This window comes from Rousettus aegyptiacus, unplaced genomic scaffold, assembly GCF_014176215.1.
Source record: "Rousettus aegyptiacus isolate mRouAeg1 unplaced genomic scaffold, mRouAeg1.p scaffold_m13_p_2, whole genome shotgun sequence".
Classification (NCBI taxonomy): domain Eukaryota; kingdom Metazoa; phylum Chordata; class Mammalia; order Chiroptera; family Pteropodidae; genus Rousettus; species Rousettus aegyptiacus.
The window spans coordinates 130,145,786-130,161,807 of record NW_023416295.1 but is presented as its reverse complement, the minus strand read 5'-3'; the positions used below and the strand labels follow the sequence as shown (position 1 = coordinate 130,161,807).

The following is a 16,022-nucleotide window of genomic DNA, read 5'->3' as shown; positions in this document are numbered from 1 at the left end:
ATATAAAAACTAGCATATTGTATTTTTGTTATGTAACTCCTCTTTTTGTTTCCTATATGATTTAAAAGACAAATATATAAAACAATAATTATAAATCTACAGATATAGGCAAACAACATATAAAGATATAACTTGCGACAATAACAATATAAACAGGGGAAATGAAGTTGGACATTTCTAACTTAAGAGATAACTGACATTAGTTTCAGGTGTACAACATACGAGTTAATATCTATACATATTGCAAAATGATAACAATAACGCTAGTTTAATGTATGTTCCTGATGCTAAATTGGCATCAATTCAAATTAAGTCTGCTACAAACTTAGAACATTAACAGTAATCCCTACAGTAACCACTAAGAAAATAAAAAGTATATACAAAAGAAAATGAAGAGGGAATCAAAATGGCATAATAGAGAAAAAAATCAAACACAAAAGGCAGTATTAGAAGAACTGAGGAACAAAAAAAGATACACGTAGAAACAAATAGCACAATGGCAAAAATAAGTCCTTCATTACCAGCAATTACTTTAGTACAAATGTATTAACTCATCAATGAAAGACACAGATTGGCAGGAAAGATTTTTTTTAAAGGCTAACCATGCTCTGTTTACAAAAGACTCACTTTAGACACAACACACAAATAGGGTGAAAATGAAAGGATGAAAGAAGATAAGTCATAGAAATAGTAACCGAAAGAGAGCTGGGGTGACTATACAAATACCAGAAAAAACAGAACTTAAATTAAAAAATGTTACAAGAGACAAAAAAGGCCATCCTATATTGATTAAAAGGCTAATTTATCAAAAAGACATAATAATTATAAACACACAATAGAGCCCTAAATATAAGAAGCAAACAGCCAGAATTGAAGGGAGAAATAGTAGAGAATCAACAAAACCAAGTCAGTTTTTTTAAAACAGATAAACAAAATTGACAAACTTACAGCTAGATTGTCTAGGGAAAAAAGAAAGATACAAATAGAAGTAGAAGCAAAGTGAGATATTATTACCAACCGTATAGAAATAAAAGGATTATAAGAGAATACTATGTACAATTTATACAACAAAAAATTAGATAATTTAGGTAAAACAGACAACTTTTAGAAACACACAAAGTACCAACACTAACAACAGAATTTTAAAAATCTCAATAGACCATTTATAATGAGATTGACTCAGTAACCAAAAACCTCTAGATTAAGTCTAGGACCTTCATTGGTGAATTCCATCAAACATTTAAAGAATCAGCACCAATCTTACTCTAACTCTTCCAGAAAAGAGAAGAGGAGGGACACTTCCTCACATTCTATGGTATCAGCATTATCCTGATACCAAAGTGGGATGGAGATATCACAAGAAAAAAAGACTACAAGCCAATGTCCCTTATGAATAAAGGCAGAGATATCCTTGACAAAACACTAGCAAACTGGATCTGACAGCACATTAAAATGATTATAAACTATGACCAAGTGGGATTTTTCCCAGGAATGCACGAGTGGTTCAATATAAGAAAATTGATTAATGTAGTATACCACATTATCATCTTAATATACACAGAAAAGGCACCCGACAAAATTCAACACCCTTTCATGATAAAACACTCAGCAAAATCTTGAAGACATTATGCTAAATGAAATAAGGCAGTCACAACAGGACAAATTTATGATTCTACTTATATGAGGTTTTGAGAGTAGTCAAATTCATAGAGACAGAAAATAGAATGGTGGTTGCCAGAGGCTGGGGGAAATTAGTGATTAATAGCTACAGAGTTTCAACTTGGGATGATTAGCTTGGGATAAGGAAAAAGTTCTGGAGATGGATCGTGGTTAACAGTTGCACACCAATGTTTATGTACTTAGTGCCACTGACCTGTATACTTAAAAATAGCTAAAACAGGATATTTTATGTTTTGTATATATTACCACCACCACATCATACACAGCAATCTAAGAATAGAAGAAAACTTCTTAAACATTAAAAGGGAATTTACAAAAAAATCCACATCTCAAAAGTGAAGTACTGAAAGCTTTCCCTCTAAGATTAAGAACAAGACAAGAATGCACCACTGCTATTCAACAATTAGGCAAGAAAAAGAAATAAAAGGTATACAAATTGGAAAAGAAGTGAGATTATCTCTATTTGCAGATGACATGATTCTACCTATGGAAAATTCCACAGAACCCACAAAAGACTACTAAAGCTAATTAATGAATTCAGCAAAGTCGCAGGACATGAGACCAATACACAAAAAAACCTATTGTGTTTCTATGCACCAGCAATGAACAATCCAAAAAGGAAATTAAGAAAACAATTTCATTTTAACAGCATCTGGAAGAATAAAATACGTAGGAATAAATTCAACCAATGATGTATAAAGACTTGTATACACTGAAAACTATAAAACATTGCTAAAATTAAAGATGACCTAAATAAATGGAAAAGCATCCTATATTCATAGATTGATAAATTTATTATTTTAAGATGGTAGAACTCCCAAAGCTATTTACAGATGCAATAAAGTCACTAACACAATTCCAATCATCTATTTTGCAGAAAACAGAAAAGCCAATTCTCAAAATCATATGGAACTAAAAGGGCCCTGAACAATGAAAACAACATTGAGAAAGAAAAACAAAGTAGAAGGACGCAAATCAAAAAATAGATATAGCAACCAAATCATTAGAATTGAGAGTCCACAAATAAATCTTTACATCTATGGCCATTAGATTTTCAACGGGGGTGCCAAGAACATTCAGTGGGGAAAGAAAGAACATTGGTGAATGGGACAACTGGATATCCACATGGCAAATAAATGAAATTGGACCCCTACCTCATTCCATACATAAAAATTAACTCAAAGTGGATTAATGACCTAAATATAAGTGCTTACACTACAAAACTCTTAGAAGAAACCACTGAGTGAAACTTCATGACCTTTGATTTGGCAATAAATTCTTAGTGTTGACACTAAAAGCATAAGCAACAAAAGACAACATAGATAAATTGGACTTAATCAAAATTAAACACTTTTGTGAATCAAAGGACATTACCAAGACTATGGTAAGACAACCTACAGAATGTAAGAAAATATCTGTAAACCATATATTTGATAATGATCTAGTATCTAAAATATACAAAGACCTCTTACAACTCAGCAAGAAAAAGGCAACAATAGAATTTGAAACTGGGCAAAAGACTTGCATAGACCCTTCTCCCAAGAAGATATTCAAATGACCAACAAGCACATTAAAAAACATTCAACGTCATGGCCATTAAGGAAATGTAAAACAAAACCACAATGAGCTACTACTTCATACTCATTAGGATGGCTTAAAAAAAAAAGTGTTGGCAAGGATGTAGAGAAACAGGAACCCTTGTATACTGCTGGTGGGAATGTAAAGTCGTTCAGGTACTGCGTAAAACAGCTTAGTGGTTCTTGAAAAAAATTAAGCATACATTTCATACCTGTTAGAATAGCCAAAATCCGGAAAACTGATAACACCAAATGCTGACAAGGATGTGGAACAACAGGAACTCTGACTCACTGCTGGTGGGAATGCGAATTGGTCCAATCACTTTGAAGGACAGTTTGGAGGTTTCTTACAAAACTAAACATACTCTTACTATATGATCCACCAATAGCACTGCTTGGTATTTACCCAAAGGAATTGAAAACTATCTCCACACAAAAGTCTGCACGTGGATATTTATGCCAGCTTTATTCATAACTGCCAAAACTTGGAAGCAACTAGTAGATGAACATATAAATAAACTGTGATCTTTCCAGAAGATGAAATATTATTCACTGCTAAAAAGTAATGAGCTATCAAACCAAGAAAAGACATGGAGGAATGTTAAATGCGTATTACTAAGTGAAAGAAGCCAATCTGAAAAGTCTGCCTATTGTATGATTCCAATTATATGACATCCTGGAATAGCAAAACTATGGAGACAATAAAATGATCAATGGCTGCCAGGGGTGGAATTGGAGAAATGAACAGGCAGAACACAGAGGATTTTTAGGACAGTGAAAATACTCTGTATGACACTATAATGATGGATACATGTCATGATAAATTTGTTCAAATCCATAGAATATATACTATGAATATACAACACCTAAGGCAAACTATGGACTTTGGGTGATTATGATGTGTCAATGTAGGTTCATCAATGTAGGTGCACACTGTGTACTACCCTTGGTGGGAGATGTTTATAATAGGGGAGGTTCTACATGTATAGAGGCAGGGAGTATATGACCAATTTCTGTACCTTCCTCTCAATATTGCTGTGAACCTAAAAAATAGTCTTTAAATTACAGCTAAAAGAGAAATGAAAACATATCTAGTACAGCATAGTGACTATAGTTAATAATATTGTATTGTAGATCTGAAAGATGCTGAGAGTAAATCTGAAAAGTTCTCATTACAAGAAAAAAAGAAATTCTGTAACTATGTATGCAGATGGACTAAGTGTAGTGATCATTCCATAATACATATAAACATCAAATCATTATATTGTATGCCTGAAACTAACACGTTATGTCAATCATACCTCAATAAAAACAGAAAATGTCTACACAAAAACCTGTACATGTTTATAAACATTCCATTGTTATTTTCTTTAGAAACATAATGCTATATTACCATTATTCATAAAAGTCAAAAGATGAAAATAACCCAAATGTCCATCAATGGATAAATGGATAAAAAATTTGTGATCGATACGATGGCATATTACTCAGCCATAAAAAAGAATGAGGTACTGAAGTGTTAAAACATGCTGCAATGTGGATGAACTCCAAAAATGTATACTAAGTGACAGAAGCCAGATAAAAAGTCACACATTATATGATTCCATTATATAAAATATTCAGAACAGGTAAATCCATAGAAAGATAATACATATTAATGTTTACTAGGGAAAGAAGGGAGTGGGAATGGGAAGCAATTGTTTCACAGGTGCAGGGTTTTCTTTTTGGGGTGATGAAAATGTTTCGGAACTAGATAGGTGGTGATTGCACAACATTGTGAACACACTTAACACTACTAAACTGTCCACTTTAAAATGGTTAATTTTATGTAATGTGAATTCACCTCCACTAAAAAAAAAAATGAAAGAAAAAAATTTTAACACAAAATTTAATCTTTACTCTTTTTTTATAACAGTTCTATCGAAATACACATCATGTCATACAATTCACCCATTTAAAGTGTACAATTCAATTGTCTTTAGTGTAGTCACAGAGTTGTGCAACTATCAAAATTTTAGAAATTTTTATCACACGGCCCCCTCCAAAATGGTACCCATTAGCAGTCACTCTCCATTTCCTCGTCTCCCACAGCTCTAGTCAACTACTAATCTACTTTCTGTCTCTAGAAATTTCCCTATTCTGTACATTTCACAGAAATGAAACCATATGTTAAGTGGTCTTGTGTGACTGGCTTCTTCTACTCAGCATGTTTTCAGGGAATCTCCTTTATTTTAACTGTAAAATTTGTGCTATGTATTCAAATGTAAGAAAAAAAGTAAGGAGAACATTAAAGGACAACTTATGTAAAGAACATTACTGAATACAATGGCAGATCAGGAATTGAAAACAGAAATTCATTTTAGATGCATCTATAAACTATAAATCAACAGATTTGAAGCAAGACCATTATAAACAAGCAAAATAGAATAAAACAAATATATTAGGGAAAGATTTTACAAAACAAATTGCTTGTCAAAGAGAACATTTTCTTTAATGAAGGTGTAGGAAAAGAAATCACAAGGTCTAATTAAAATGAGAAACAGAAAGAGCAAAAAACCATTGCCTCTGTCTATAAGAACTCCTCTAGTATTTCTTGAAATATGGTCCCTGGACTACCTTCATCAAAATCATCTAAGAACTTGTTTAAAAAGCAGCATTTCTGGTCTGTGCCCCAGACAATTACCAAAGATGGGACCCTGCAAACTATTTTTAATAAGTACTCCAGATGACTCTCATTGATACTAAAGTTTGAGAACTACTATCTAATTAACACAAATTAATGCAAATGATTAAATGTATACAAGAGCCAAGAGAATAGTGACAAGAACAAAATGCATGAAAAAGGTGATAAAAAACAAAGAAAAAAATAATTTAAATTTTGGCACACTGTGTTCTTGGGAAAACATAAAATGTTTGAAAATTCTTGTGGATATGATGTTGGCAGAAAATTCTAAGTGTTTAAATATACAAGCCATTCTTACTAATACCTGTGAAAACCGCTCAAGGTATGACACAGAAAGCATTCATCAATTAAGGTCACATGGTAGAGAAAGTGCATAGCAGATGCGTGAATGTTTGTTGACAATGTTTACTATTTTTATAACAAGTAGAATTATGTTTAATTATCTCCATCCCAAATTCTGATAACCTAGACAAAAAACCAAACTTGCTGTGGTAATCTTTACATGAACAATAGCATAAATAGTCAAATATTATGTCAAATTATGACATGCAAGTTCAGGATCCAGACATTTACTTTCGGACCAAGTTAATATCTATTTTTATGGCCAAACTTATGTAAACAAAGACAGGCAAAACTAGAGTTAAATTTCTCAAGACTATGAGTATTGTGTGATAGAACTATTTCCCTGAAAATCACTAAAATATGTATACACGGATAGCCTTTATTATTCTAACTGTAAGCAGATTCCTAAGACTATTAAGTACTAACTCATTATTTTACTTCAGTGAGGAAAGTCCACTTTCACGGGGATAAAGGCAGTTTGTCATGTAACTCTCAAAGGATCTCACTGTCAGAATGTAAAATGTCCATTTTTTCCATAAAAAGCATCTCTCCCCTATACACCCCTAAATCCAATTATAGTGTTAAGTTCTAAAGTCAATTTTGACTCATTTAGATTAAACCTTATAATGCATTTAGAAACTCAAATATATTCCATCCAACCCTAAGATGCAGATGTTTCAACATTCCCAGACATTGTTCTTGCACATCTTATAAATGAAACAAACCATATTAGGGGAATGAAGTAGCTAATGCATGCAAATAAATTACATGGGAAAGTTATGTTGCTTTCAAAGGATATTTTTATTTATTATCAACATTTGGCTTGACACATGAAGTTCTAGAAGTATCTAAAAGTTCTCTGATGCTTTTTCATTTCACAGCTGTTTCAAAAGTCAGAAACCCTAGAATTAGATAAAGCCTTAAAGCAGGCTAACATACAAGATGTGTGAACTTCACCAAGTTCTCACATTTTCTTCCAAAAAGTAGTAAACCAATATTCACCATTGTCACCCAGCTCCCAACTCCCTGGACATCCTTCGGATGCTCAATGTGGCCTCTTCACACAAGTTCAGTCAGTCCAACCTATTCACACATACACACACACCATCAGTCTGCAAGTCTCCTCACACAGGCACAACTGCCTCTCAACATTCATCTGGTTGCTAATCAAAGGTCATTCTTCCTTCTTCCACTGACCCTGCGGGGACATGACACTGACTATAATCCCTTGTTCCCTTTCTTCCACAATACTCACTACACAAAACAACAAAAGAAACAAGTCCCTTTCCCTAACTGCAGACGGCTTCTTTAACTCTATACACTCCTTCCCCCCAACCACCACCCCTATTCTCTGTCCTGCCTTTGTTACTCAGAAGTTGCAAGGTCTAAGAAAATCTCACTCACCTCATGCTATAGGCACCAGCACCCAGTTCCTGGCCGATCCCCGACAGACTAGCATCAAAGTCCTGCACCAGCCCGGATTCAATCACTTCATCCGCTAGAGGCAACTTCAGAGCCCAGGCCATCCTGGCTCCTTCCTTGCCCCAGGAGACACCGTTTCTTGTACAAAGGTGAGTAGTGTGATTCTACCCAACGAGGGCAAGACCGTAGAAATCTCCAAACCAAGATCTCCCACGCGGTAGCCACGAGCCACCCCAAGCCCGACATGCACTGCCCGCAAACCTAAACTCCTGTACCCCTGGCTCCTTGTTCTGGGCTGCCCTGACTTCCAAAATCTCTCTTACGCAGCTCCCTGGAGCCGCGCGAGGGCCCTTTTGCTCAATTATTCCAGACTGCCCAGAGGCAGCCCTAGACTCCCACACTCCTACTCTCCGTGCTCTCCCCTTCTGCTTGTGGTGGTCACTCGCTGCTACCCAGACCAGCAGAAGCGACCCGCTGCCTACCCCACGCTCCCACACCGCTTTCGCACCTTTTCCCCCGCCCCCTCTGCAGGAAGGCCCCTCCCCCCGGGCACCCGCTCCCTTTCCCCTCCAGGCCTCGCTTCCGGTCGGCCCCCAAATCACTTCCGGTCAACCCGAGGCTCTTAGAACTAAATCCAGGTTTCCTCCCAGCTCACTCCCTGCCCTCCGCAGCCTGCCACGGCCTCGATATGTGGAAGGAGAAAATCTATCACGGGCTTGAAACCTGGACTCGCCAGGCTCCTCCAACACCAGCCGCCCCAGCGCCAACCAATCATGGCGTCCTCTCCCTTTGCCGGTCCGGTGAACGTGACGTCACCTGGTTACTCACCAATGAAAAAGAGACTTCGTCGGCCTCGGCGGTGATGATAGGCGAGCTACACTTCACCGCTACCCGCCCCGAAGATGGGCTGGGCGATCGGAAAGACAACCTGGCGTGCCTAAGCTGTCTCAGTTTAAACGTCCCTCCATGTGGCTACCTGCGTTCTGGCACCCAGCAAGCACCAAGTGGGCACCCTGAGGCGTGGGTGGAGCCTTCGCCCTAGTCTCACGGAACACACACCCAACCCTGGAGGACTCGACCGTTTCCCAAATGCTTCGTACGTGCGCCTGTTTGCTCCTGGAATACTTCCCTTAAACCTGCCTCTCCGGAGGTCAAGACTCTGCTGGAGTGCCACTTTCTGTAGTCATTTTATCTTCTTCATTCTTCCTAGTGCATTTGAACATGAAAGCATAAGACAAGTGAAAGTGTGGTTTTTTAAAAGATGGAGGTCTAAAGATGAGGATTTGGGCTGGCGTCTTCACTTACTAGTTGGGCAACTTCAGCATAATTGATTAATCTCACTGGTATTCAGCTTCCTCATTTGAAGTCTGGGGCCGACCATACCTGCTCCACCTTCCTACTTTGAGGATTAAATAATAATGTCCATTGTTTATTGAGCATTAGCTATATACCAGGGACTTTGGTACATTATCAGTAATCTAAGACAATCTTGAACTAGAATTATAATTTTAAGGGTATTTTACCAATAAGATGAGGAGGCTAAGGGCTTAAATTAGCTAGAGCTAAATTAGCATGCCAGTTTTGGAGCTTAACATTTTCACTACAATACATTGCCTATACGTGAAAGTATAGGTTCATTTTTCTATTACATTATTGAGTTTTTTACAGTCTGCCTTGAATTAAAATATTGTATATCTGCCTTTTTCACTATACTGTGATCGCCTAAAGAATAAAGGATAAGTCTCTTTCAGGCTTATCTTCTAAATATTTCCTAGTATAGTTCTTGCTTTCAATAGGACATATATGTTCATTGAATTTTAAAAAGGAAAGAAGAAGAAAAAAGGTTGACATGAAGTTGACAGCATACACCCAATTTCAGTCACAGGCTTCTCTTTCAAAGGCTCTAGGCTTACTCTTCTTACCTTAAAAAGCCCTGGCATCCAAGTCTTGGTGCATTCCTGTGACATTCAATATTTCTTCAAGCCATATTTTCTTCCTTTGAGCCAGTTTTATCTTAAAACATGTGCCTGTGGGTAAAGTACCTGGGCTCAGAAACTAAAAGAGAGATGTCATAATCGTGGAAGAAAAGGGGGCCACATTCTAACTCTGACGAGCTCAGGGGAGGCCACCATGGCGAGCTCTACAATCTCAGAGACCAAAGGTAACCACATAGGATGGTCTGAACATAAAAATTTCTAACTAAGAAGTCATGGTAGGTAGTCACATCCTGGGCTTGTAGCTTTCTTGACAAAGGTCAATCTTTACCTTACGTAAACCTCTTTATTGTCCTTTTGCCCCGAAGATAACATACCCTTGGAATGTCAGAGTACCCCTTTTTTCCAGACCCCTCAGGCACTAGCACGAGACCACAGAACCCCTTATGGTTATCTTGTCCCCCACATACCATCTCAATGTTGTAAATGTTAGTTATCAACTCCTGTACCCACCAATGTAAAAGAAATGTGTGTTCTTCTGTTTTACTTTTTATCCAATCCCACAGATTTCCTCACTCTGCTTTCTCCTGCTCCCTTAATCTACCACCAATGAACCCTCCCTATGTCTCCTCCTTCAATTCTACCATATAAAATAAGCCGCAAAACTACCAATCTCCAGAACATTTTCTTAATGCTGCCCAGCAATTGTCATCAGTTTGGCTCAATTAAACTCATTAAAATTCCCTACAGGTTTGAACATTTCTTACATCGACATAATCAAAATCCTTTGTATTCAAGCGTTCTATCTGGGGTATTTAAAACATTAGGTAGAACCGTGCCTTGTTTGAACAACAGCTCATCACTAGATGCATATTCCTGGTCAAGTAACTACATCTCTGAGCCTCAATATTTTAATCCATAAGTTAGTGAAAATAATACCTCCTTAAATTGTTGTGAGGATTAAATAAAGTGTCAAGATGCCACATAAATAATAATTAGTCAATAAATGTTAACTCCAGTCTTCACTAGCCCATTTCTGCTTCTCTGTTAAGATTGGGTTGTTATTAGTCTATCTAAAAATATTAACATATTGTATGGTGTGTTATGGTTTTGGTAGTATTTTAACATATATTGTCATTTAATCCTCATAAACGTTTTTGTTTTGTTTTTTAATATGAAGAAACTGAGACTAAAAAGGGCAGATCGATCAAGCAGACTACCTCTTTAGAAATTACCCTCAAAATTATTCTGTGATTCAGCAGCTTCACTCTACATGTATACCCTAGAGAACTCTTGCACAAACATACCAGGAGACTTGTATGAGAATGTTCATGGAAGCATTATTTATAGCAACAAAACAGAACAAAACAAATGTCCACCAACATGAGAAAGGATAAACTGGAGTACAATAGAATATTATACAGCAGTGAAAAATGAATAAAGCTACACTCAAACACATGAATAAATCAATCTTAGAATTACGGAGGGGAGTTGGAGAAGCCTTCATATAGTGTGGCATAACTTTATAAAGATCAAAAACCCAGCAAAATTAAGCAATATATCAGTTAGGGAAATATACACACATTTCTTTTAAAAAGAATAAAAAGATAAGCACAACCCTAGATGATTGCATTAAGGAAAGGCAGGGGAGTGGGCTCAAAATAGCTTCAACAGTGGTAATAGTTTACTTAAGTTGAATGGTAGGTCCATTCATCATTGTGCTTCATAACTTAACAAAAATAAATATTATTAAATATGTAACAAATATTACATAAATGAGCAGCCGAGCCAGGAACTATAGTCCAGGTCCTCGATTCTCTTAGCTGGGCTTTGTCTATGGCAATGCCTCCCTGCTGGTAGAACAAGTTCCTAGGAACCACACAGATACAGAGCAAATAGTATCTAATAATAATGACCATCTCATATTTACTGAGCTCTTCCTAAGAGTCAAGCCCTAACTGGGTGCTTTATGTATATAATCTCATTTTATCTTCACATCACCCTAGATTAATTTCATAGATAAGGAAACTGAGGCTTAGAAAAATTAGCTTGTCCAGGGTCACGCAGCTAGACAACAGCAAAGTCTGACTGCCTGACCTTGCACTCTGGGCATCTAACCATCATTCCACCCTGTCCCTGTGGATGATTATAACCTAAAAATGATCTGATTCCTATCTATTCTTTTCAGAGGTGAATTTGAACCTTATAGAGATGAGAATATTGAATTTTCAGAAAATTGTTCCTATGAAGGAATATTGGTTGAAGCATATTTCCTCGCATGCAGAAAAATAGCTTAAATAGAATAGATTTAAAATAAAACGAAGAATATTGAAATTAGATATTTAGAAGAGAGAACTGTGCCATATCTGGGAATCTCAAGGAGCCCTGTCCTCCGGGAAATGTTTAGGAAATGACCGATATGTATTTCTTGGAAATGTTTGAGCCTGTGTTTAAATTCTGTGCCAAAATAAAACCTTCACAAAGGTTTTCCATACTTTAATTCTAATTAATTCTGAAATAAACAAGTGAAATGAAAGGTGACTCCAAAGCCTTGGCCCCACCCAATTAGAATGCAGATCAGCCTCAAGGTTTATGTTCTTAAGCCCAGTTTATGTCCTTAAGCCTAGGAGAAGACTTTTTCCTTCCTCTCCCTTCTTCACTGTAATAGAGTAATTTAGAGTGCTAGGGCTGGAAACAGGGATTCCAGGGGCAGCCCTGGGTGCTCTGCCTCCAACAAAAGATCACCAGTGTTTCTCCCTGAGAATCCAGCAACATCTATCAATAAATCAAATTTTTGTACCCATAAATTCATCCCGTGACAAAAATCATGGCTCTTGTTAACATAATAAATATGACTAATGAACAAGAGAACTCGTGGCACAGAGCTTCACATTCAGTATTCTAGACCAGGGGTCCCCAACCCCCCGGGCCATGGACAGGTACCTCTCAGTGGCCTGTTAGAAACTGGGCTACACGGCCGGAGGTGAGCGGCAGGCGAGCAAGTGAAGCTTCATCCATATTTGCAGCCGAGCGCTAGCTTCACCACCTCAGCTCAACCTCAGATCACCAGGCATTAGATTCTCATCGGAGCACTGGTCACTAGTGGCAAAAAGGTTAGGGACCGCTGTTCTAGACCATTAAGTGAAGTTGAGCCTCATTGCGAAGAGTGCTTTCCCCTAGATTAGGTCCTGAAACTATACTGTTTAAATGGAACATAGCAGGGTTTACCCTAGTAGGTGGAAATGTGGAAATCCTACCAAAAAGATCAGGAAAGATAGTAATCCCTAGATCTCACCCTGTATGGGGTAAGGTTAAGCACACAGGCACTTGAGACAGACCACCCAGGTTCAAGACCTAGTTCTACTGCTCACAAGCAAAGCAATCCTAAGTAGATTCCTCATCTTTTCTATGCCTCAACTCCTTATCTGTAAAATGGGTATAATAATAGTTCTTAGTTTATAAAATTATGCTAAGAAGTGAGATAATGCATGATGAGTGCCTAATATATAGTCAGTGATCATTAGGTATTATTATGATTGACAAAAAGGGGACCCTAGCACCTGTCCTGCGTGCCTCTGAAGACAAATTAAATGCAATGATTTGAGGGCTCAAGCTCCCTGAATCAGCACCCACCCATCCCCTAGGCTTCTCTTCTCACTCACTTACTCAAGTCAGTCACTGTTGCTGGTTCCTAGGTCAATCACTAGGCATTTTCTTCTAGGTACAGAAAGAAACCATTATCCATGTATACTTTTCTGAGGGACTGACCATTTAGCTTTAACTTTTTACATCTTCCTACATCCCATATAGATAGCCTGTGGGCCCGAGTCTGGCTTCTTTGAATGACCCTGCAGTTGAGAGAAAAGGAAATCGAAAGTTTTCACAGCTACACAGTCCCAATCAACTTCAGGTTCCCTTCAACTCTCATCTTTAGTCCAGAAACCAGCCCAAATCCTCTCTAGTTCATAAAAGATTAGTTCCCCCTACACAGCCCTCCATAGCACATCGAACATCTGTGATATTGTGACTTACAAGAAAAATATGTTAAAGGGAAAACTGCAGGCCTCAAATGATGTAATACTTGCTAAATCTCGTGATAGCAAACTTAGATTTCACACCTGATCAAATTGCAGTTTTAACTTCTCCCAGAAATATAATCTTAATTGTCCTTAACCAATCTGGAATTTTCCGGTCAAGCACCAGTAAGGTAATCTGTCACAGAGGCCCTCTCCATCCTCTTAGAAAGAAGAGGCAAGACAATCTACATGATAAAAACCTTTCCTTCCCCTAAAGAAAAGATGTCCTGGTCCAAAAAAAAATCCTTTCTTTTCATCCCCTAATAGCTCCCTTGCCCCACTCTTCTCCCTGCAATGATTCAGTTTTGTGAATCATTGAATAAAGCCAATCAGATCTTCAAATTTACTCAGTTGAATTTTTGTTTATTTAACATATGTACCTGATCATTTGGAAGACCAAAATATACTTCTCATATATACTTGGTCTTCATCCATGGTTTCTGGCTCATAGCTCCCCAAACCCTTGGAATCTCCTGAGATTTAAGAGCCCTGGTAGAATCTTTTGTGATAAAATTTTGTGAAACATTTGAGCCATAAAAGTTAAATAGGTGTCTTCTTTTTTATAATAAGCCCTTTTTCACTACAACTGGGTTTATGTTAATGAGGGTGACTTTTGGAAAGCACCTAAAGGTGGGGGTGGTTGCCAGGGGAACCAACCGTGAATAAGGGTTTGGAATCAGTGCTACCCGCTGATTTCCGGGGCAGGAAAAGGGACTACAGGAGGAATTAATCACCAACGGCCAATGAGTTAAGATCATACCTATGTAATAAAGCTCCCATAAAAACCCAAAAGGAATGAGTCAAGTTGGGGAACCAGAACACTTACTAGTACCACTATGCCAGGCCTCAAGCTCCACAAGGACAGAGGCCCTTTGTTCAGGACCTCTTTCTATGTATGTCTAAATCTGGCTGTTGATTTGCATCCTTAATATTCTTTGTAATCTAGTAAGTAAATAGTTTTTATGAGTTTTGTGAGCCTTTTTAGCAAATTAATCAAATCCAAGGAGGGGATTGTGGAAACCTCTGATTTTAGTCAGAATCACAGGTAACAACCTAAACTTGCGACTGGCATCCTGAGATGGAGAGGGTCGTTGGTGCCTCCAATATGTAGTCGGTTGGTCAGAAGCACAGGACATGGTATCTGAAGTGGAGGGCGGTCTTGTGGGACTGAGACCTTTATCCACAGAATCAAATGCTATCTCCAGATAGATAGTGTCAGAATTGAGTTGAATTTTTGGACACCCTACTACTGGTGTCCAAGAACTGCTTGTTGGTGTGCAGAAGCCTACACACACACACACACACACACACACACACACACACACACACACTCACAAATACATACATTGCAATTGGGTCCAGAAACCCAAAAGAACATCCTAGACCTGATCATAGAAACTAAAGTTTCTCCACAAACTCATCACTCTTCCTTTAAAACCTTCCTGGGCCAACTGCCAGAAACCATACTCAATTGGTCTGAGCCAGACATAACAGCCTCCACTGAATCTTCTGGTGGAAGCCGCCTCTCTCCAGTCAGGGCGAGTTGCTACCTAGATTCCATTCACTCCCACATATCACCTTCTAAATCTCGCATAGCTAAGCAGAACCCTCTATATCTGTTTTTTCTTAGTAGCCTGAAGTCAGGGTCTCAGCTCTTATTTTTTCCTTGAAGGAGAGGATAGGAAATACATTTAGTCATCAAGCACCTACTCTGTGGCCCTGGCCTGCGTACTGAGGAATCACAGCCTAGTGTGGGCAACTATTATTAGGGTTTTGAGATCTATGCAGAGGTAAATGTTGGCTTCTGTTTAATTTTTTGCCTTATTATTTCAGAGTGTTGTAAAGCTCCTCTAATCCTTAAGCTTTACATCAGAATCTTTGATATCTATTGTCCTTTGGGTGGAGGTGGTGCGGTGGAGCGTGATCTAGAACCCAGCACAGTGCCTGCCTCAGAAATGCTGGCTGGGTAGAATCAAAGGTGATGTCTTGCTCTCACCCGTTTAGATTATGTAGCCCAGACTTCAATACCAGGTAGGTGGAGGAGGGAAAGCATAGGGCCATTTGGGAGCTTAGCATGAACTCTACTCCTAGGAGGTAGACAAGCAAAGAGAGAAGCACTTATTATAGCCTCTAAATGCAAGTATCAGGCCTGCTTCTAACATTTGCAGGCCTGGGAAAGAGCAAAACTGAAGACACACTTACCATATATCTAAATTTTATTCAATATAAACTAGGCTAATTGTGAATGATCTAGCCACCTATAATGTTAAATGTACCTTTGTAGCAACCTGGAAGGCCAGGTTTGAAT

General features: G+C 38.0%; 1 protein-coding gene across 2 annotated transcripts in view; it reads right to left on the bottom strand.

Annotated features, from left to right (window-relative positions):
• The window catches only part of TFCP2 (transcription factor CP2), a 41,786-nt gene extending 33,296 nt beyond the window's left edge, over nt 1-8,490 (bottom strand). For both annotated transcript variants that reach the window (XM_016142610.2, XM_016142611.2), the window contains exon 1: nt 7,687-8,490. In XM_016142610.2, coding sequence (XP_015998096.1) covers nt 7,687-7,808 — 122 coding nt within the window. In that variant the 5' untranslated portion in view covers nt 7,809-8,490. The remainder of the gene's footprint in view (nt 1-7,686) is intronic.
• Nucleotides 8,491-16,022: the final 7,532 nt, after the last annotated feature.